This window comes from Anoplopoma fimbria, chromosome 1, assembly GCF_027596085.1.
Source record: "Anoplopoma fimbria isolate UVic2021 breed Golden Eagle Sablefish chromosome 1, Afim_UVic_2022, whole genome shotgun sequence".
Classification (NCBI taxonomy): domain Eukaryota; kingdom Metazoa; phylum Chordata; class Actinopteri; order Perciformes; family Anoplopomatidae; genus Anoplopoma; species Anoplopoma fimbria.
The window spans coordinates 21,057,435-21,081,708 of NC_072449.1; the positions used below are offsets into that span (position 1 = coordinate 21,057,435).

Below are 24,274 nucleotides of genomic sequence, written 5' to 3' on the forward strand. Positions count from 1 at the left end.
TATTTGTTTTAAATTGTTCTCTTACTTAACCCATGAATGTATTTATATGTCGCTCATGCTGCAGATACCCTTAGTCTTTTAATAAATAATTAATTATCCATCCATCCATTTTCCGTAACCTGCTTATCCAGTTAAGGGTCGCAGGGGTGCTGGAGCCGATCTCAGCTGTCAATGGGCGAAGGCAGGGTACACCCTGGACAGGTCGCCAGTCTGCCGCAGGGCAGACATATAGAGACAAACAACCATTCACACTCACATCCACACCTACGGGCAATTTAGAGTCTTCAATGCACCTAAGCTGCATGTCTTTGGACTGTGGGAGGAAGCCGGAGAACCCGGAGAGAACCCACGCTGACACAGGGAGAACATGCAAACTCCACACAGAAGGTTGTCCAGCCCGGGAATTGAACCCTGGTCCCTCTTGCTGTGAGGCGACAGTGCTAACCACTACACCACCGTGCAGCCCCATAGTTAATTATTATTACTTATATAACTTTACGTTAGACTTAAGCTCTTTATTCAACAAAGTAAGTATGGAAATAGAATGACATCTCTACTATTATAATAGAAGAATATTATTATGTCATTGCTCATGAATATGACTTCTCCTGCATTTCATTTTATGGAATTTGTGCCCATTGAATTGCTCACCATTATGTCCTTACAACAGTTTTTGTGTGCAATGATCTTTATGCATGCCTTTTGAGTTATTGAGGTATTGTCTTAAGATTCCATAGATTCCCATTATGCGTTTACTGTTCACTGTACTTCAAATAATAAGCTCCACAGGGGCTTATAGCAATATCATCTTCAGATTGTCATTCACAAGATACAACGCGGTCAATACTTCATTTATATTTCTATGAAGTAGCTTTTGAACAAATGCTTGGTGTGTTTTATTGATCTCAGGAACAGAGCTGATCAATGAGGGCAGTTTATTGACTCTGGAAGCAGTTGATTGCACTAAGACCACTGGATCCACAGCCTAGATTATTGTGTGTACCTACTGCATGACACCTTATTGTCTTTATGCAAATAGTCATTAATAGGGGAAAACATGGGCTGAAATATGTACTTGTGATTTCATCCAACAATGTGCTGTGACAGGAATGTTTGGGCCTGGGGGAAATGCTCACTCAAATCTGAAAAATGACACCTATAAAACATCATAAAGTGTAAATTAAAGCATCTGCACCCATTTTTCTCATGACTGTCTTGCTATTTTTCTATCTCTCTTCCTCTCTAAATATGCCCTCTACTGGTTATTGGTGTAAATATTTCAGTTAGATGGGTAATACTATATTTCTACACATCCTGCTAATCTATCAAGATATGTAATCCAAATAGAAAGCCACTGTAACAGGTCTGTTAGAGCAATGCACCATGGGGTCTTCCACATCTACTGTCAGGAAGTTAAAAACACAGCCATCACCTCCAGCTTTGATCTAATTCTGTTTTCCTCCATGCATGCCCAGTAGTGCATGTCTCAATGCCACATCTACTGCAACATGGCACACATGATGACATCATCATCCCGGGGCAAACAGCCAATGAGGACACACGGGGGGGCAGTCAATCTCGGGTCATTGCAATAATGCTGGCCAATCAGCACATGGCAAAAGGCTCGTAACCATGGCGATTAGCCTGGGTTCAAATACGTGTGTATGTGTGGCAGATGCCCCCTGTGTTGGTTCCTTATGCACTTGTGTACATAGATGGGCCCGCTGGAGTAATCCTACACTGTGGGTGGGCATATGCATGAAGGGGCACAGAGATGTCATCACTGGACGCTGAGGTGATCTCACATACGATAACGAGCTGTTGTCCTAGTTTTGCTAACATATGGCTCATGCATTCATAATGCGATCCGTACATGTATTAGACATGCTTCTTCTCCAGCTTCTCGTTTGTAACTCACTCTTTTTTTCTGAGCCCTTGTAACTTAGCTATGGTAATTACAGTCGTTGGCTCTCCTCTGCATTGTTCTCGGAGAGGATGGATGAGGAGACGTGTGGGTGGCAGTGAAGGGTGAGGGGAGGGAAGGCAAGGACAGCGAAGCAAACAGCACTGTTGAGTAGGAGAAGTACAATGGGTTGTGAGTCAGAGGAACAAGAGGAGAGAGGAACGAGAGAGAGAGATAGGTATGCTGAGAAAAGGTCAATGTGGAGGGCTTTTCAGAAAAATAAAAATAAAATGCCAGAAGACGAGAAAAGCTCAGGAATGTTGTGTTCATACTATCTCTCTGTTTCATGGCTTTAATGTTGATATCTGGCTAGACTCCAGCAGGTGACTCACCATGAACAGAGGAGAGAGAGTGGGGGCGCTACTCAACCGAGGCTCAACATGAAAACGTATCAAACAATATACAGCAATGCATTTCTCCTCCTATAATGCATTTATTTGTATCTTAATTTATTTGTCTCTCCTGCTTCCCTATTCACTGTTTTTTTTTGCCACACCATTATCTCGATGAGGAATCTTCTGACCCCTGCATTCCTGACTCCCAAGACTACACACAGTGTTGTTATTCCCATTGTTTGTGACTGAATTATATGCTACACTGCTTTGCACACCCAGCAGGAGAAACACACACCACAGTCAAACAAGCTGTTTATATGCAGAGCTCGGACTTCAACATCTTTCCAACATCTTCTGTGTGTTTTGCTTTCAGCTCTCATCTCACATGTTATCCAACACAGATTCAGTTCTGTCTATCAGATGAGCAAATTCTGGCTGTCCAATATCAGGGCTGACTACAATACCATCCAGATCAAATGGTGTCACACATTAGCCTTTAGCAAGAGCTTTACTCATGTATTTGCATTAATGGTTTGATGGTAGTCCTTGTTATGTATTCTGTAGGAGGCATACGCCTTGAGGAAAGTATAACCATGCAGATAGTTTTTTAGATATCCAAAATGGCCCCTATAAACACGTTTGACGGTGTGTTTTGTTTGTTACTGGTATGGCCTTTAATTGTGATTTTTCTCAATCCTGTGAGGATGTAATTCCATCCATCCTCTTTGTGCTGCGGCAGAAAAATACATAAATACCAGAAACAAATATCTCCAAAACCTCCCAGAAAACCAGTGATTATATTGTCTTAGTTTGTTTGTTTTGGAATTTGGTTGAAATTAATTTTAAACAGTCTTTAACAAGTGAAAAACTGAGACAAATGCAAAACCCACACTTTACAGTTCCTATAAATTATTAAATGTAATGTGTACAAGGACAATCTTGAAGCAAGTTCACTTTCTTTGTAAACAAGTAGCCTATCCTAACCTAAAGTAGGTTCAATAGATCATGTATCTAAGATACCATTTCAAAACTTAACTCTCTTGATGTCTTTCCATTTGGGTCTGACCCCATTTACATATTGCACACAAAAGCAGAGGACACTTTAAGTTAAACCCTGCAGGTAAGGCCACTTATATTCAAAGGAAAGGTGGCACTTTCTGTAATATACACTACATTATCATCATATCTTTTCTCTTTATTCTCTGTAGGATGAACTCAATGAACTCAAGTGAGTGTTATCATTGGAGCAGAGCTGCCTTAGAGAGGAAACCTGCAGGGAACACTGGACTATTGATAGAGGGTCAGCGGGGTATCTAGTTTATACATGGAGTATAGAGCGGAGATGACTCATTTAAAGATAAACTAGACAACTTAGATACGTATACTAGATGCCTTTGTATGAGTAAAAGTCAGAGGGAACACAATGGTAGATTTTTCTACGTCATTAACATTACTCCACCAGAAAAACTGGTTCATCTGCCCTGACCACAGAGGTTTAACTTCCTCTTTCCTAGCAGCTCATCATGTGAAAATGATGTGATTAAAGCCCTTATGTCAATACATCTCACCACCGTACTTCACAAACCACACTTCCTCAGTTACTTACCTTATCAACAAGTCACTTACAGTTTTCAGTCCAATCATAACATTATTTTATTATTTCTTGGGCTGAAAACTAAGTCATTCACTTAATTTTCACAGCAATCAGAATCAGAATCCCCCAATGAGATGAATGGCTTTTTAAGGATCCTTTCTGTTCTATTGATCACATTAGTTGTTTTTTTCTACCAGGTTGTCCTGTCCCTTTCACTGCTTTCACCATAACTCTATTCAGTTTAACTTTGCTGCTCCAAATTGTCTTGACGCAGACTTTGTTCAGACAAGCAAAAGCCCACACAGACAGACAAAGCTAATGCTCTTGCCTTATCAGTCTTTGATGTGTAGAAGAATAAAGACAGCTATCTGGAGAAGCTGAAGGTGTTATCTCAGTCTGTAAGAACTAAGCAGGCCTGCTCTGTAGCTTCTTTAAACGGTCCATTGGAGAAGATACCAATGCTTGCTCCTTAGATTTTCTACCATTTTCCCCTCTGTCTTCTTTTTTCCCCCCTATTGTTCCACTTCAATGATCCACAAAGAGCAAGTTTGTTTTTTTGCCCCCTGACAAAGCGGTGTGGTCAGAACGGTGTGGAAATTCACTGTTTCGCACGAGAAGTCTTCATCAGGGCGGATGTTCAATAGCTCAGGGGACTTGCTTTTGGGCCTTCCATTTGGAGGTGAGTGTCATGTCCGATGGCAGAGGAACCAAAACAACATGAGGAAACATATAGCTCTTTGAAACAATACAACAGGAGAGTCTGCTGCACTTCCTCTATAGAACATAATAAGGATTGTCACACCACACGGGGTTTGTATGACGAACATGAAACTATATGTGTGGTAATTAATTATGATAATTATGATAAATATTATAATTTGAGTTTTTCCTGATAAAAGCACCAAAAGTGTTTCTGGGGATGACATATATATTGCTGTGGATGTTTGAGGGAGTAATTGCTGCATACTGAAGTGATAATCATCAAGAAGGAAGAGGGCCATGCTATAATAATAGGGTTTATTAATTGTTTTATTTTCTTATGTACAGAATGAAGCACTAATGATACACATCAAACAGTATGTTTTTGACCTGTGTTGTACTCCTAATTAACATTTCCCTCCTCTCTACATCTTGGAAAATAAAAAAAATGATGTCATCTGACTGCAAGAACGAGCTGTGTAAAGATGTGTGTGATCTCTTCCTTGCTCTCTGTAATTGTGTCTGTATGCTTCTAATGTGGGTGACAGTTGTCTAATCCTGTGCTTTTGATTGCCTTTACACATATAATCTCTTCAACTCATTGACTGGATATTGTGTGACAAAAAAATGTTTATGGAAATTCAGAATAAATGTCATGGTCTGTCACCACAATGCAATCAGAGAGCAAAACTTGTGACAATCTATGACTCATTTGCACTTAAATGAAACTTGTAAACTGCTTTGTAGAATGATATTTGACCCCTTATAGTCTCCGCTGTGCTGTCACATGAGTAGTGGTAAACATGACAGTGGCGCCTCCTAGCGGTAAAATAGATGAAATACTGGTGCACAAGAGCCACGCGGTGGGGCACCATCCATACAACATAGCCCCCAATATGTCAGCCTGATCCTTTATTTACTGTTCAGTTTTTTTTTAAAGTTAGCATCTACTTTTAAGTTGCTTTAGTTATTTGGTTTCTTTATGTTTTAGAAAATGAAAGAGTGTTACTATATGTGTGGATTTAATGAGCAAATACTTTTGTCACACAAGATTTCGCAATCTCAATTTTTCAGTGAAGCATGAATTAACCACAGCCTCAAGTTCACAACAGGTTTTTTTTTTTTTTTATTGGAGCGGAAATGAAAACTATAAATCCTTCCAGATAATCATCATTTACTTTTTTGATCTGACAATCAAAAAGACAAAGGGGATATTGTATGAATACTAGTCTATGAGAGGAACTTAAAGTAACATGCAGGCTGGTATCATTATTAAGACATGACTAGACAAACCATAAATATATATTGTTTTTGGGGGGAGAATAATAATATATATATATACATAATAAAGTGCTGCAGGGTGTTTTGTCATTAGTGTCAAAAAATTGGGAATGCTATTTTTTTCCTGCCTCTGCCCTCACTCCTGTTGACTGGCACTCACAAGTTAGCTACTTTGGGAAATATTTGTGAAATTGTCAAATATATATATTTTTTAATATGCTGCAATTGCGCCACAGAACACACGATGGCGCACAACAGCAACTGGTCAGTTTACTGCAGGTGTGTTAAAACCTATGATTAAAAAAAGTTGTTTTCCGAAAATACCTGGACAATGTAGCTACAGATATATATATATATATATATATATATATATATATATATATATATATATATATATATATATATATATATATTATATATATGTATGTTTGTATATATATACTCAACGGTATATGAAAATATTAACAAGATCGTTTAAACGCTTAAATAAATAAGTAATAAATAAATTATCAAACGTAAATAAAATAAAGTGAAAATAAAAAAAATCATAGAAAATATATAAAATGATCAATATTCACTATGGGATACAGGAACAATAATTAAATAAAGTATAACATTGTACGTTCACTTTTTTTTTATATCAGGGTTAATATAACTATGGAAATTGAATTAAACTAGAATAATACAACAACTTGGGAAGGACTTAGATCATCATGTCATGTCATTGTGAAGCTTTATCAAAATAAGTGGACGCCTCACATCCAATCAAACTATAACCACGCCTCCAAGTACTCCCGGAGGTGAGTTTCTGTGAATTTGGGAGTTCTGCTCTTGTCTTACTTCTGTTCAGCTCCCCTCCCTCCCTCCTCCTCCTCCTCCCTCTTGTCCTCCCTCCTCCTCCTCCTCCTCCTCATAGAAACTGTGCAGCTCAGTGAGAGCAGCGCTTCAGACGCGCTCACTGCTGCGCTCAAGACTTTCCAGACTAACACACACACACACACACACACACACACACGCACACGCACACACATATACTTCTCAGTGACTTTGCGGCTCCAACTTTGGGTTTCACAAACTTCATTCGGTTTCGATATCATGCTGGATTAAGCCCACTGAACGTTGTTGTTGTTCGGCCGGAGAAAGTTTGTTTTACGACAGTGCAGGTACAATGAGCGCATTCTGCAGCAGATCCGCTGATTAGAGGTGAGTTGAACACTGGTTGAACCCAGCACTGCGGTCAATCAACGCAACGAACCCACTTTCTTCTCCAGCTGAATCTCTCTGTTATGCACTGGGGAAAAAAAAAAAAAAGAAAGTACCATGCATATTTATACAGTGATGTTTATACACACGAACAGAAGTTCGAAGTTCGGAGCGTTTAAGTAATTAAGGAGATACAAAAAACCAACAACAACAACAACAATACGCTCTAAGCTTACTGTTGCCGCATACAATTGTTTCTCTTTTGGGATATCACAGTGATTGCTCACATCTAACAATATCCTGTCGGCTTTGTTCTTGTAATAAGGGCATTCCACCACAGTGAACATATACAAAGGGATTATCAGCTGTCTTCACTGGCCTGGCTTCTGTTTTGCGCTGTTCAAAAAAACCTTTTCACTCATGTGTTGAAGTTTAGCTTCCAGTATCTGCACTGAATCCCTGTTAATGAGTAAACCTCGTGGAAATTGGACACTGAACTTAAGCTCCTCTTCTTTTTGTTTACTCTCAGGGGTGAGATCCGCTTTCCACAGGACTGCAGTGTTTGCACTGTGACCTGTAGGTTTGGACACAGATAGTGAAGGGGGTCACAGACAATCCAGCACCATGGATATCGGCAACGATGTGGATCTGTCCAATAAAAACATCACCCCGTTGTGGAGACGCCGCTCAGACAATAGTAAAAAACCCCAGGACTCAAGCCATCCTAAATCACGACCCCTCAGTTACCACATGAGCGGGGTTGTGGCGACGGACTTCCCTGTGGAGGACAACAAGAGTTCCTTATCCTTGAGCCAACCTGCTGAGAGGCCGGTGGTCGCTTCCCAGAGTTGGGGCAAGAACACTGTGGTGTTGAAGCACGTTCTGCACAAACCCTCCAGGAAAACCCGAGTTGTCCGAAGCATTAGCATCGGGCACTTCTCCAACGGACTCTTCTCACTCTCTAAGTTTAGGTCTGAGGGTAGCAAATCCGCCTCACTGGACAATAGAGTGTGTAATGGAGACAGGCAGAAAAACGGTAATGGAGTGACAGTATGGCAGGAAAAGCATCTCAAGGACCCCCAGAAACGGATGTCCAACCCGTTCAGCATGAGCTCACGGAAAGACCAGAAAGCCTTCGGGATGAGTTCATCCTCATCTGAAGCGGTTCTTAACTCCTCTCCTGTCCTGTCTCCACGCTCCCCTAACAACAACAACTACAACTCCCAAGAACTCTCCTCCCTTTCGTCCGCATCCAGCCCTTCTCCTCCAGCGCGGCTTACCCCCACCCCCTCCCACAGCTCCACCTCCAGCATCCCCTCCCTCTCTTCCCTTACCTCCTCGGACCCCCCGACCCCGCGCTCCCCGTCGCCAGCAGACAGAGGACAGGCGCCCCTTAGACCGTCCTCATTCTCCTCTGCCTCCTCACAGGACACCAGGCATGTGTCTTCCTCTTCTTCCATCTCCTCCACCTCACCTTCTCCCTCGCTATCCCCATCTATCTCTCCCTCCCCCTCCATCGTCCTCAGCACCCACAGCCCCGCTGCCCTGAAGATGGGCACCCAGCAGCTCATTCCCAAGGGTTTAGCGTCCGATATTCGGCAGAGCAAGGCGCCTCCCTCTGAGCCCCAAGGCCAAGGTTTAACAGGTCTGCTGGGGGTGGATCATTCCAAGCGGGCGTTGAAAGCCCTCAGCATGGTAGAAACAGGAACCTACTTTTCCACAGGAGGGGGTCGTGCTGATGGGACGGATGGGGAAACGGAGAGTTCGGGGACGCTAAAAAGAACCCTGAGGAGTACTTCCTATAGGAGGGCAGTTGTGAGCGGAGTAGACTTAGAGGTCCCATCGGTAGATCCCAAGGCCCATCGGTTGTCCGAACCTGTCATCAGATGGCCTGATGAGGATAAGACAGACTCACCAGTCAGCCCAGCAAGTCCTGGCGCTGCAAGCCTCACTAGCCCCGGAACTGCAAAGCCCACCAGCCCTGGGACACCCAAACTAGCAAGCCCTCGGACACCCAAACTAGCAAGCCCTCGGACACCCAAACTAGCAAGCCCTGGGACACCCAAACTAGCCATCCACAGGATTTCAAAGCCTACTAGCCCTGGGACTGAAAAGCCTACCAGCACGGGGAAAAACAAGGTGGGTGCACTAGCAACAAACACTGTTGCTCTTAAAGAAAAAAGGGTTTGAAATGTCCCACAATATAACAAAAAAAAAACCACCATATGGGAGCAGGAGCTATTAGGAGGTTACCAAATAAAGCTATTATTTTAAAAATACTTTTAACCATAATGCGGTTCGAGGCAGATTGAGTAGAATTTTCCTAAAAACAATGTAGAGCTTTATAATAATATAATCCTTCTCAATCATCACTTATTACCTCTAGAAGTGTTAGGCTGTATCCATGTCTGAATGACCCCGTCCTCTGGCTGTACCTTTGGGACCTTTGTGGTCATCAACCTCTATAAAAACATAGCGTCCAGGTGCTGAAAAAATGCAAATATAGATAGGCAAAACCCAAGCGGACAAAGCTGACAAACCAAAGGTGAATCTGTGAGGTTGGCTTTCACCCGACAAATCCTACTCATTGTGCCTTTAAGGACTAGTTTGCTATTTCGTACATGTTTGGGTTGACTTTCTGTTGCTTATATAGAGTATGTTTTGGCATACCAGACCAGCTCTATACAACAAGTTTTAGAGAAGTTAATGCAGCAAAAAAAAATCAATGTTAGCTTTCATGTGCAAAGCAAATGCTTGTTGCTGAACTATCAATGCACACGTACAGCCCTGTAGATAGTTAGTTTTTTTTCTCCTTCATGTTAAAACCGATTAAGATTTCTTGACTCAATGAATCATAATCCATCTGATGGGTTTATATTTGCTCGTGCACAAAGTATTGTGGGGTAAAGTCCAAATTGTAAAATGACAACACAGACTGAGTATTGTGGGACAAACTTAGCAGCAGGTCAGACGAGGCTCTACAAGGAAACAATTAATGTGGTTGTTGGGAGACATGACGTAATATGACGCCATGCACACACATACACACTTATGCACACAAGGGCTATGTTATTAGGCAGGGGTCAATGAAGGAGGTCAGCAGAAAGAGCACAGGCAGGTCACGCACAGGTGATAAAGATTTAATTTAAGCATTTGTGTGTGGGCCTGCCTGGCCCCTCAGAGTTTGTCCAAGTCATGAAAACTGTGTTGCTTTGTTTGTTTTTTTCAGAGTCCAGACAAGAAGAAAGTTTTAACCACTCAGCTGACGTTCGACGGTGAGGGTGAGAAAACCAATCTGTCTTGTTTCCACCACACTTTCTCCTTCATTTTTCTACTTTAATATTTTTTTGCCTTTCTGTCTCTCTTAACCGAAACACATCTTCCTTCTTTTAAGCGTCAATATGATGGATCTTTTCTGTCAAAAAAAAAATGTCTGTTTCAGAAGAGGAGCTTTACCAGAACTACCAGGAGAAGGCCTTGCATAATGACTCAGATGAGGATGCTGATTCCAGAGAACCCAAACCTGATAACGGCATTGTGGTGCAGTACAGACCTATACGCACCTCCTGGTGCCAGCTCAGTGTGGTGAGACATCACACACACACACACACACACACACACACACACACACACACACACACACACACACACACACACACACACACACACACTTCCATTCTTCTCATAGCATTCTCACTTGTCCTCTACGTCCAGTACGTAGACGAACATACAGTATGCACACAGTGCTCTAGCTATGGAGTCTTGGAATGCTAGTGCTCCCAAGAATGCTGTCATATCCAGTTTGGCGCCAGTCCATACCCATCCTCCCACTGTTTCGGCCCTCCTCTACCCCTCACTCTGTTTATCAGGGAGTGCAGGAGCATTTCTTTGAGGACTTGTGGCTGGCATGGAGGCAGACAGTCGGCCAGACCCACAGGAAGTCTTGCAAGCACTGGTGGGCCTAATGCCAGTGTGTTGGCAAACTCTACATATTCGTCAGACTGCAAATATGCTTAAAATGTTGCCTCTACAGGGAAGTGCGGTTGCTCTGCATTACGTAATATAGTTTGGGATTGGAATGAAGAGATAGAGGAAGGGGATAAGCTAATTTAGTTTTCTACTAAGGCATTCCCATCTGTTTGTTTACTTCTTGAGAAAGGAAAGTGCGGGAGTGAAAACAGGCGAGGGCGTAGGAGGAGGCAATTAGGATTAGTTCTGAAATTGCTGAGCTGAGAATAATACGCACTCAGACTCAAATTAATGGGAGATTGGATTTAAAGTCGTTAGCATTCGGAAAATGTCGTGTGTCCATTTTGTTCTTGTGTATACCAGTAAGACACAGGGGTGAAGTAGGTCAACGTTACAATGCTGACCAGGACTCTCTTCTCCCTTCACAGCTGCTTTACAGCTGTGGGTCTGTTGCCGTGAATTTATCTGGCCAGACAGTACATGATTTAACGCTGCAGGATCTTTTTACATTCTGTTTGAAATGCTGCCATGACACTTACATTGTCCTGGTGTGTCAGTAATTAAGTTTAGTTCCAGTGAAGCTGAGAACCAGATCTACAAGTTTTCATTGTGGGAGACTTGCCTTTCCAACAAGTCTCATCTCACTCGTCTCCTCCCTTCTCTTCCTATCAACCTGGCACCTCTCGTCATTTAGGGTTTGATGAAATGTCACATGCCTGGATTTACACATTTCCAGGAATCACCCTGTGTAGCTTCAGGTGGGTGGAGCTTCACTGGAGCAAAGATACAGGAATTGAAGCTTTAAAAAAAGGGCTTGTAATTAGTTATAAAATAATGAGACCTAGTAGAATGTATTTCAGTCACGCCCAGTGAAACTGCAAAACAGGGCAAGGTTCAGTTGGCATGACAGGGTGCTTGGTGGCTCCCTCATTGAAACCAAACAGCCTTTTATTGGAAGCTGATTTTGCTGATATGGTGTTGAAGGTTTGGCAGAAGGGAAGTGTGTGTGTGACAGGAGTACAAAAAAAGAACCACAAGAGATGTTTACTCTGTTGTGGGTTGTTCAAAACAGTATGAAAAGCTAGTGGAAAGATGGGCTCTTTGGATTTCTGCCTATATGTGCCCCAGGTCATATTGGTTATATGTGGTGGAACAGCATACAGATGCTTGTTTTTAACTCAACCTTACCTTTTAGCCACTGGCTGATTAATTCAATAGCACTCCACACCCAGTTCATTCCAAAAGATTGCTTTGCTTCAATCTTATTCAAATATTTCTGGACCAAATCTCACCAACCACATAACCACACAAACACACACTTTCCTTTTTACTGTATGTGTTCGGCCAAATTACGTTTTTCCCCAAGAGTTTTTCTTGTTTTCAATAAATTCCCTATTTAGATCTTTCTGTTCACATTTTCTACAACAACTTCATTGCCTCTCTATTCAGTGTGGTATGCAAAGTGCTCCTGTCTTTGTGTGTGAGGACAACAGTGGCACACAAATGCGCGCACACACATGTGCACACACCCGTGCTACAAATGCAAAGGGGCCCTGACCTGAAAATACCCCAGAGAAGTCAAACAACTGTGACTTTGTATTTGAAATCTTTCATGTTTTTCTTCTGTTTAGGTGAAGAAAAGTGGTCTTTCTGAGCTGATGAGTCAGGAGGAACGCAAAAGACAAGAGGTAGGATTCATGTTTTACACTTTGACGTCTGGGTTCAGAGTGAGAAAAATAAAATTTTGGGCTACTTGCATGCTTAGTTAAGAGTAACTAAGCACCAGGGGGGAGTATGGCTGTCCATTTGGTCTCTGTAAACTCCAAACCAATTAAAAAGCCAATAAAAGAGGACAGCAGGACACATGCATCATCATATCCTTAAAGCAGATGCTTTGTAAATGGGAGGACAGATGTTCCAATAGATATTTACCTGAATCCCTGTCACTTTAAGAATGACAACTCAAATGAGTAGAAACCGTAAATTCAGAGCAAGCAAAGTCACTAATGGATGTATTAAACTGACTGTTATGAAATTAAATTGTTTCCTTCCTGTTGCTCTCCTGCGGCTCAATAGTCCATTTTTGAGGTGATCTCGTCGGAGCACTCTTACCTCCACAGTCTGGAGATCCTGATCCGTATGTTCAAGAACTCTGCAGAGCTCAGCGAGGCCATGACCAAGACTGAACACCACCACCTCTTCTCCAACATCACCGACGTCTGTGAGGCTAGCAAGAAGTAAGTGTGCGGTTGTGTTGTAATGTCCAGCTTTTGTAGACAGAATTATCATCAGTTGTATTATTGCTGTGTGTTGTCATGTTTGCATGTTTCTGGAACTTTTTTGGTGTCAAGGGGTGGTGGACTTACGATAGGTGTTGGTTAATATATGCTGGTTGGCATTTTTAAGCTGCTCTTACATGTTCCCAAACATCTATCAGTGTTTGTGGTTTCGGGTTTTGTTAATGACTTGGATGATTTCCTTATTTGACAGCAGTCGGTAGACCGCACTCATTTCATGAGGGGTGTGTCTGTAACCACTGTTTACTGTACGTCTATTTATTCAGCCTGACGTTCTAGCTTCAATCAGAGTTGTTTCCAGTTGTGTCTTAGGAATTTTAGGTAGGCAGTGCTGAGCTGTTTTTTTTGTGGATGTGTGGTCACATGTTGCGGAGTAAATAGAGTGAAAGACCAATTTAAGTTCATTGTAGTTGCGTCATCCAAATGGACATTCCTTTCTGTTTGAGAGAGCTCACAAGTACCAGTTTTTGACAGTATTTATAGGTGAGTGCATGAAAAATGCAATGGCCAAAATGTTCTGCTATGAGCCCTCTGTGTTTACCCGTCCATCATGATTTGACACTCGTGGCCAGGTTACCATGAACTTCCAAAGATCCCGTAAACTGAAACACTCATTCATGAAAGGCCATGAAAGTTGAGACTGATGAAAACAGTGCTGCCTCAGCAATTACTGTGCTGACCGAGATTCCATTATTTTTTACAAATGATTGACAGAAGAGTTTCTGAGCCCACATGTTCTTTGTTAGACTCATATGTGAATGTGCATTTAACTGTGGTACCATTTCTCATTATGTTTTTTATGAGATTACTATTCAGTATGATATTGGCCTGAAGTGCAACTATAATTGAACTGCTTGATTTGTGATTTTTAGGTCAGTCAGCCTATTATGCTGGTCTGAAGTCACTGTTCACTGTGTCAGCAGTCTCGTATCACAAAACAAGCCTGCTATAAGGACTAAAGACTCCACAATTAGTCCAAGGTTTATAGTCTTTTCACATTCCCTAAGCCACACATTTACTGCACCTACTCTGCCAACATGTAGTTATCACATTTTCGGGGTTATTCTTAAAAACCCAGTGTCAATAATGTGGGTTAATAAATCGGAGCGAGGAATGAGGTTTGGTCTTATGTGACCAAGGTTGTAAGTTTACCCAGAGCATTCCCTGCCTCCCCTCTGCAACTGTCATGACATTTGCTCAAGGATTCCAAGTCATGATAGCAGCCCCCTCCTCAGAAAGAAAGATTTCCTCATTGCATACAATAAACCATGAAGGCAAAACAGCTTCAACAAATAATACTCCTCACTTTCTGCAGCTTATTAAGCACATGTGGATTGACTCAGACATTATTTCCTACAGTTATTTACGACTCATTCACACCTTGCATGAATGGGGGTATCTGTAAATACCTCAACAATTCCTCCCTGTGTTCAGACGTGCTGCAGCCCATCTCACTCCCCTTTCTCATTCCTATACACAGGCCACCCACATTTATGCGATACTTTACCCTCCCCACCTAAATAAGGAGATCTGCATGGCCCCAGGGAGTAGAGAGGACGGCATGGAGACGGAGGGACAGCAGCTCGTAAGATATAAGTTGTCCAGTACCAGTGGTTCAGCAACATGTTTTACTTTGAACAGATAGTTGGGCTTTGAGTTTATCCTCTCAAAGGAAATAGCAGAAATATCACTCCACCTGCAGGCTCCTGTGTGGGATTGAGAGTGGGAGGGCTGTTGAGAAATGTACATGCAGGTGTGTACTGATTGTATTTCCCTTGAAACCCCGGAATGTGACATACCTCAGATTATTACCATAACATACTTTGTAATTGCATCAGCGTGCTGTAACACCGAGGCAAGCTGACAGGGAGGCTGATAAATTTGTATCCTTCAGTATGTGCTGATAAAACTCTTTCATTTTCATTTATAATTCTTGGTCAGCACCCTAATTTAGGCTCTTTTTTTTTAGTTCTCTCCTTTGTCCTCTTCCCTCATGACAACATGCTGGTTTTGGGGTCAGTGAGTTTTGCCCCAGGAGGGAGCTCAGCCTGAACTTGAACAGCCTTGACCTGCTTAAGCCCTGAATTCACCTTTAGGGCTCTGGCCAGGGGACAGGCCAACATGTGTGTGTTCTCTGTTATCCTGTGCGGTCATGCCCTAGTTAGAAAGGTCATAGTTCAAAGAGTACGGGGTCAGGCATGGACACAAGGCTACATGGTTTGTTTCCCATAGATAGTCATAGCACAGTGTGTGGAGTAGGTAGGGGTGGGAGGGGGCACTAGAGGTGCTTTTGCAGATGAGCTCAAACTCTTTCCAACCGATCAAGGTCAGCGTCCTGTGTGTGCGACACCTTCCTGTTTGTCACCTTGGACCGTGCATGCAAAAACACTTATTCTTTGAAGTTGCTCATGTGGAGTGCCGTTAAACGGGCCATCTGGTGGAGCTCAGGAAGAGGAAAAACCTCTGTGTTATGGTTAATGGTAGGCTATGTCTATTTTAAGAGGCGGGGAGTTCCTCTTTTGTGATCTTCCAGCGGGTTTAGAAGAAAGGTGTCTGCTTCCTGGCTTCCTGACTTTATATCTGTCATCGTGTCCTATATTTTCCCCCGTGTGGGATGACTCTTGATTTGATGCTTGTGACTCAAGCTGTTGCCATGTACGCTATGAATCCCTGAAATACTAACCTTTATTTATCCTGTACTCAGGTTCTTTAAGGAATTGGAGGAGAGACACCAACAGAACATTGTGATCGATGACATCAGCGACATCGTTGACAAGCATGCTCAGTCCAACTTTGATCCCTTCATCACATATTGCTCCAACGAGGTCTACCAGCAGAGAACCCTGCAGAGGCTGGTGTGAGTGACTGAGCAGACTCACACAAATGTTGTTCTTATCATATCTGTCATGGATTTGATCCAACATGACTGTTCGGACACTGTGAACTAGGGGGTTTGCTCTTCCTCCCCGCTCATTTTGTCCTCTTTCTCTCTCTGTATCAGTTACTCCTCTTTCTGAACACCCAAACTCCCTCCGTCCTCTCTTGCAGGTCCAAGAACCCAGTTTTTAAGGAGGTGCTGACCAGGATAGAGAGCCACCCAGAGTGCAGGAACCTCCCCATGATCTCCTTCCTTATCCTGCCCATGCAGAGGATCACTCGCCTCCCCCTACTCATGGATGTGAGTGCATTGAAGACATAAACTACCATGAGCTTTGGAATTACAAGACTTTGACTCTTGCGTAAAAGTTTATTTATTCATACTTCCCTGACTAATACTACATGGGGGGTGTTCTAACCTCAAATATGTTTATGTGACCCTACATCATTCCTAGATAATCTTAACTGATTAACCCTTCTTCTCTTTCGTTTAATGTTTTTTTTTCTTCTTCAGTTGATGCTTCCTTTTGCTCCACATTATTGTGTCCCTACTGTGCCTCTCTCTCTTCCTTTCCCTTGCTCTGCTTTCATCCCCCTCTCTCCCTTCTTCCCTCAGTGTCTCCCTAGCGACTCTGGGGTTTATGCTTGTACACTCAGAGGCTTTTGGATCCTGAGAAAGTTTGGTTCCAATTCGTTGCTTCCCATAGCTTTCTTTATGTATCAGTAGTTTTTCAGGGTTTTGATGGTGGTGTGCATGGGTGCAAATTATTTTTCTGTGTGTTTTTGTGCATAAATATTACAAGGTTACAAGGGGTTTTATTTGTCTTTGCTGTACATATCCCATGCCAGTTTTTAATATTTGCATATCCTCCGTAAAAGATGACAAAAACTTGGCATTGGGAATTTTGCCTTCTTGAATTTCCTTTAAAAAAAAATACAGCTGTTTTTGACCTCTCTTCACCAGGATGGAGATGTCTGATGACCATGTCAGGTTGTTTGTGATGCTGATTCCCAGGAACTTAAAGCTGCTAACTTGCTCCACCTCAGCTCCATAGATTTAGACAGGGGGAAGAGCATCTTCGCCTCCTTTTTTCTAAAATCAACAATCAGCTCCTTGGTTTTACTGACGTTGAGCAGTAGGTTATTCTCTCTGCGAGGTTGATGATTTCCTCTCAATATGAAGTTTCGATGTTGTTTGTAACGCGGCCCCTGTGGGGCTCTGGTGTTCGACATTATAGTGGAGGAGGTTTGGCTGCCAAACCTGGGGTCAGTTTGTGAGGAAGTCTAATAACCAGTTGAAGAGTCAGGTACTCAAGCCAAGAGTGCTAAGTTTATCAATCAATTTTCTGGGGGAGATTGTGTTGAAGGGTGAATTGAAATCATCAAACTGATGTATGGTTAGTTATTTTCCACATGAGTGATGGCTGAATGGAGTCAAGTGTAATCGATTGATCAGGGATGTTATGATGAAGACAGGTTTCTGTAAAGATGTTTGCACAAAAGTCTTTGATCTCCCGTCGCTGGGTCAGCCTGAGTCTTATTTTATCCAGCGACTGGACATTGGTTAAGACCGGGCTGGGTAGTGATTTAACCTTAGGTCCAAGCTTTTTAGTCCTTTTCCCGGCTCTCCTGGGTCAATCACATAGCTTTCGATGGCGTTTTGTTAGGCTGGTCTAGCTGAGTGGTCGGTAGATTTTGTGGGGGATGACTGTTTAAGAGCAGCTGCACTTAATCCAATCCTCGTACTTTCTTTTCAGATGTTGATGGGTGTATTGTTGTCATAGATGTAGCAAAGTCTGTTGGAATCTGCTGCATCTGCATGCGCCACCTTTGCCAACTACTTTGTTCCATTATAATGAAGTATAACTGATTTGAGAACTGACTGTCTGTGTTGCAGACAATTTGTCAGAAGACACCTAAAGACTCGGCACAATACGAAGACTGTAAGAAGGCTTTACAAGCAATCAGCAAGGTGAGTGGGTTTAAAAGGTCAACCAAAGCACATCAATCAAGGAATGCTTTAACTAACATAGCATGCGGCATACAATTAGTGGATACAAGGTGAAAAGTAGAAGGAATCTGTACATTGTGATTAATAGACACTGTGTATGTGTGTGTTTGGTTGTTTGTGTGAGCAGGTGGTAAGAAAGTGTAATGAGGGAGCTCGCACAATGGAGAGGACAGAGATGATGTACACCATCAACTCTCAGCTGGAGTTCAAGATCAAGGTATGGACACAAATTGTTACACACTTGCATCTTGGGTAATATTTCTTTTGAAAACCACATAATTCTAGTTACCACGACATGAACAGTAATAGTTATTTTGTATCTTGCCAAAAGTTGGATGAGCAGATACATACCACTATCATATGTGTCACTTAAAAATGAAGCAACAGCCAGCATCCAGTTGGCTTAGCTAAGTATTAAGAGGTAACAAAATCCGTCTTGATCCGTTGAGCAGTAGGTTATTCTCTCTGCAAGGTTGATGATTTCCTCTCAATATGAAGTTTCAGTGTTGTTTGTAACGCAGCCAATGACTTCTGCCTTGGAATCAGTTCATCTGGGACATCACATTGAGGTTGAGGGCACCTGGCATCCAGCCTCAGAGCCTCTTCAGGGAAAACTATGAGGGATGCAACAGTAGGCTCAATAGCTGGCATATTTAAATCCAAATTTTGCCAAATCCAGCGTGATGAAAAGCCATGCAAATCCGTCAAACATTTGTCATAGGGAGGAGCAGTTAAGCAGGGCTCAGACTATAGGAGTTTTAAAATCCTAAACGTTTTTGGGTTTTTTTAAATCGGATTGCATCACACTCATAAGAAGAATCTTCACAGATAATCTTCTCTTTAATCTCAGACATGCACAGACTAAAATATTTCAAAATACTGGCGCATCACACACTTATGGATCTTAATAAGATTATCGGGCCTGAGGGATGAATGCACCACCTCATGTGATCTCTCTCACGTGATCTCATGGTGAAGAAGATGCAAACAAAACAAGGCTGACGTGGCACTTCAACTTGCTGTAGTTATGTTTTGCAGTGAGAAAAATAAAAAAGCAGAACACTATACGATTCGGGGACAATTGCTCGGGAAACACGCTCAACACTGGGTGTCTATTCTTCAGCAAGAAATGGAGCTGAGATTGTAGATGGCAGTTGTAATATCTGTAACAGTAGTATGCTAGTTGATGTTAGATTCAAGGGCTAGAACGTTTACTGTTGCTTGGAAAGACTGTCAGTTGCTTCAGCTTGTCTCTTCATTGGCTATTATCGAACAGCTCAGAGAATACTTAAGTTATCGTCACAAATTGAAACTCCTAAATATGAAACGTGGTTGAAATTGTCAGGGCTGCTCCAATGAGGCTGTGAATGGTCAAGAATGTTCAAAACTGGATCTGTAAACGACATTAACAGATAATTTGGGCCGAACATCGGAAACAACCAAGGTCATGTAATGGATTTCTCTACCAATTGTCGGGGAGCGGAATGCGTCCAAAGAGGAGATTAGCAGGCTCTGCTTCCGTCTGCCGTGTATCCAGCTGTAGGCGAGCCAGTGCCATGCTAATGACGGACCTCATGGAGCAGTCTTCAGCCCCTCCTGAGTCAAGGAATTGGAGCCAGGCCCAAAGGCATGGGGGGGCCCTCTTCATCGTACCCAGTAAAGAGATTGGCTGGGGCTGCCACTGTGACAATATCCTCCTCTGGAACCAACTCAATCATGGGTGGATTGGATGCATCAGTCTTCCTTACAAGCACCGGAACGGAGCATCAGGAGCAGCAACTTCATTTTGGCTAGCTCAGTGGTTAGCAGATCAACCCTATAAGTCAGCTTGTCAGACATGGCCTTCTTAGAGGGAGCACCCGCCGCCTCTGCGACCCGATGTTCGGAAAGGTTAGGCTGGAGTCAACTGCCCTAACAAAAGGAGGCCAACATCATCCATCAGGAGTTCCACCTCAGCCAGCCGAGCAGCCCTGACTGCACAAGGCATGATGCCGCAGTTCATGCACAGGGTTTTCGAGACGACTTCCCTCAGATACTCTGGACCAAGACAAGAGGGGCAGAGGTTGGTTCGGGCTGAAGAGGAGCCTCAACGGTCTAACAGCCAGGAGAGTTAAACATAGGGACAATGCTGGAGAAAACCTGCCATATTAGTTGCTGTGGGCTGCTAAAGTCGGTCTGAGCGAGAGCACTCTCCTGACCGTAAAAAAGAGGCCAGGAAACGGTCTACACAGTGAGGGGTGAGCAAGGACGCACTCTTCACTAGCACAGTAGCTGTCAATTTTAACATCCTAACAAGTTAGCTGGGACACTCTCTTCATTGACAGAGTACGTTGACCGCAACGTGCAAACAAATAAAAAACAGTAATGGTATAGTTACGTTATAGTAATCGATGTCAATCGATTTCACCGATTGATGTTCACAAGTGAAGATCGTCCGTATCACGCTGGTCATGACCAAAAATAGAAACTCCACTGGTACTGTTTTCTCCTGAGAGGGACAGCTTCTCGCAGCCTGTGGAGGGCTCCGACTAATCGTCACAAGGTTACAAGCGAAGAGCTCTGAGTTATCTGAATAGTAAATCATTTTGCTCAAGCTAATGCTACCACAGTAGTTAACCTGAGTAAGCGAGATGATGAAAAAAGGAATGATCTTGTGGATGATATAAGAACTTACAAGCAACTGGGGTCATCTGAGGTCACACTTGACTTTGTTGATATAAAGACTCGACAACGGTGTGCACGAGACGGAAGATATTTTGTGTAAAGGCACTGCCTGTGGCGGTCGGTAAGGATGAAATAGTACCTGGGATTATGCAGTCATGCACTGACATCCGTCACACCACTGTCACTCGCTTGGCGAGTATGTATACACATAATGCACACTAGGCTTGGCAGGCTGAAGTGTGGGAAAATAGCTGTTGGCACATTTGGGATTCACAGATGTCTCGCGAACATATTCTCAGTCTGCATTGCCAGCTGTTCACACATGCATACACAGATTCAGAAATTCCTGACAGCACTAACATTTCTGACATTTTGAAATACTTTATATGGTTATATGTATTGCTATTTCCATTTCCTCACATTCCCTTTCTCCTTTTCCCCCAGCCCTTCCCCCTGGTCTCATCCTCCAGATGGATGGTAAAGAGAGGAGAACTGACTGCATTTGTGGAGGACAACGGCATCTTCCTCAAGCGGATGGCACGGCAACATGTCTATTTCTTCCTCTTCAATGACGTCTTCATTGTCACCAAGAAGAAGAGGTGAGTCTGGTACTGTGTTTGATTATAGCTGTTATGTGTATGGCCTAAGTGTGCAGGCTTTTCTCATAACTAACCTGTTCTGACATGTTGCGGGTGGAAGTGTAACCATTATCCCTTGGTGTAACCATTATCCCTTGGTGTAACCATTATCCCTTGGTTTTCACTGTGTGAGAGTGTATGATCTGCATATGGCCAATAGTGCAAGGCGTGCAATATTGTCCTTGTGTTTTAACTTGTTCTGTGATATGAGCATGTTCACATAAAGAACAATTATTGAGGTCCATGCTGGAATGAAAGCAAAACAATTGAAACAAAAACAGCTGCGTCAGTCACAGTGGGAAGACATTATTAGCAGGGTTGAGAAAGATATTTAAGAGTAATGAACACCCTCAGATCCACTGTTTAATCAGACTGATCTTCCAAGCTCCCCCGCCCCGCTATGTGGGTGTGTTGTGTATTAAGCTGAACAGGTGCAGTTACCTGAACCTGCTGCCACTTGGCATAATGAATCTGAGCCTGTTTTTCTGAGTTGTCAAGGTCTAGACATGTCCTGGTGCCATGCATCATCTGGAGCTAGTAGACCTGCTTATTGTCAGCCTTGTTAGTGAGTCTCCTCAGTTCCCTCTAGTTCGAGGGGAACACCATGACACGAGCCACAAAGATGACTTCCTTGAAATGGTGTGGTTTCGATTTGTGTGCGTGCACTGTGCGTTTGCACTCACAATTGTGTCTATTTTTGCCCAAAAAAATAAATAATCCCTTTCCGTCCATCTCCCTCTGCGTCTGGAATCGATTGTCTCGCCCCTTGCAAAAACTACGGGTTCTAAGAATCATTAAAAAAAAAGGAAAGGAAACATTCCATGTGATATTTTTCCGGGAATCTGATCCAGGACGGCATACTCCAGCAGCGTGTGGTGTCAGGCCTGTATTTGGAAGAGGGATTAGGGAAAGGGAGTACTCCGGAATCACTGTGTGTATTTGTGCGTGTGTGTGTGCGTTTGAATGGGATGCTGTAATAATATTGGTTTGTGCTACAGGTGAGTGCTGGAGCCCTGCTGTGGCACGCTACTCTACTGCACTCCATCTGCAGTAATCAAAACAAAAACACATCAGGGGTACCACGAGGCTCGCCAGGCCCAGCACGGCCATAGACTTAATGGTGTAATAGCTCTTTCTTACAATCAGCTATCCAAACGTTGTTGCCAAATGCAATAATGTGTTTGAATCCTCCCGGCTGCTTCTTGTCTCATTTTTCTTAAGCATACATACCAAGGAGTACCATGAACACCAGAAGGAGGTGGGCAAAGGTCAAAGCCCTGGCACTTACACAGTAGAGAAAAAAACATACCTTTGACCTGAGAATGTCTTCATTTTTTATAGAACTATACATCTTAATATTCAGAAGAAAGAGAGAGTGTTAGGCTGAAGTATTTGGTTGGGAATCTAATGGTTAGTATGCTGTCAATGGTTGAGATTCAAAAGCATTTAACTGAAAATGAATCCAGTATTGTGTCCACTTATCAAATCAAATTTCTTATCAAACCTGTATTGGTATTGCTATAAGGTTTGAGCTGAAAAAATAAGTCGATTGACAAAATTAAATTGCAACTACGAAGCACAAATGCCAAACTAGTTCTAATCTAATCTAGTTCCAGTTGTCCATTGCTGGAATTTGCTGCTATTCTCTGTTTTTATAGTGCTGTAAATCAAACATTGTTGGGTTTTGGACTATTGATCGGATATACAAGACATTTGAGGAAAGTGATGGATTTTTTTGTCAGTGATCAATAGACCAAACAATTAATTCCTCAAGAATATGATTGTGAGATGAATCAACAATACTATAATATCAATACAAGTTTCAATTCAAAGATCAAAATCTTAGGGTTTGTTAGCTCACTTATTTGATATTGTTTCCGAGAAGGTAAAAGTTTCAATAAGAGATCCTGAGATTCAGCTTGTCATATCTGCTTATTTGATCAACTTCAAACTGGATCTAAAATGAAACTGGCTATTTGAAACCAAGCCCATGCCAGACTGGGCTATTGTCACGCAGCAGGGAAAGTTTTGATCTGCTGCTCTCTGGCTCACAGGAACACTTACATAACACAGAGTCCACACCAGATGGCTCCTCTCTCATCTTCACTTCCCCCCTTTTTCCTGTGTGATGCTGGGCATCATCTAAACATTCAGTATTATTAAGGTCTTCATCTCGCTCTCTTATTTTTTTCCTCTCTCTGTCCTTTCCCTTTCTTTTTTGTTAGTCATGACCGTTTAGTTTTTTTTTAAATCTATCCTTTCTTTGTGTGCGAGTTTGCGTGCAAGCCTATAATCCCAACACTTTTTGTTCTCGTTTTTTTCATCCCTCTATTTGTTTGCCTATGCCAAAGTCTCAACACTCCTACTGTACTTTTGTGTGTGTGTGTGTGTGCGTGCGTGTGTGTGTGTGTGTGTGCGTGTGTGCGCGTGTGTGTGTGTGCGTGTGCATGCATGTCTGCCTGCATGCTTGACTTGGAGTTGTATCTCAACATCTCTCTGAGGATTAGTGTTGATTCAGGTTGTGTGTTGAAGAACTGGTTGTACACTTGTAAGATGGTAGCTGGCACAGTTGTCATGACGTGTGTGTGTGTGGTAGACGCCTGCACTGTTTGTAGCGGCAGAGGAATTTTCATTGGAAGTTTGTGTGTTTGTTTCTTTGTAAGTAGCTTTTGAGGAGGCCAAACAGTGGATAGATTCTTTAGTCTGTTATATCAGTTTCTAACACCTCTCTCCCACATTTTGT

At 42.6% G+C, this 24,274-nt stretch overlaps 1 protein-coding gene across 2 annotated transcripts in view; it reads left to right on the plus strand.

The window, feature by feature from the left end:
* Positions 1-6,521: 6,521 nt before the first annotated feature.
* LOC129107589 (rho guanine nucleotide exchange factor 26-like) overlaps positions 6,522-24,274 on the plus strand; it is a 28,943-nt gene continuing 11,190 nt past the window's right edge. Inside the window, exons 1-11 of one of the 2 annotated variants that reach the window (XM_054620276.1) lie at positions 6,522-6,672; positions 7,605-9,214; positions 10,305-10,356; positions 10,518-10,660; positions 12,676-12,732; positions 13,121-13,281; positions 16,046-16,198; positions 16,390-16,519; positions 18,116-18,190; positions 18,357-18,446; positions 21,338-21,492. In XM_054620276.1, the coding sequence (XP_054476251.1) occupies positions 7,700-9,214; positions 10,305-10,356; positions 10,518-10,660; positions 12,676-12,732; positions 13,121-13,281; positions 16,046-16,198; positions 16,390-16,519; positions 18,116-18,190; positions 18,357-18,446; positions 21,338-21,492 (2,531 nt within the window). In that variant the 5' untranslated portion in view covers positions 6,522-6,672; positions 7,605-7,699. Of the gene's footprint in view, positions 6,673-6,800; positions 7,076-7,604; positions 9,215-10,304; positions 10,357-10,517; positions 10,661-12,675; positions 12,733-13,120; positions 13,282-16,045; positions 16,199-16,389; positions 16,520-18,115; positions 18,191-18,356; positions 18,447-21,337; positions 21,493-24,274 lie in introns of those variants that run through there. The other variant, XM_054619470.1, reaches the window with a different exon arrangement.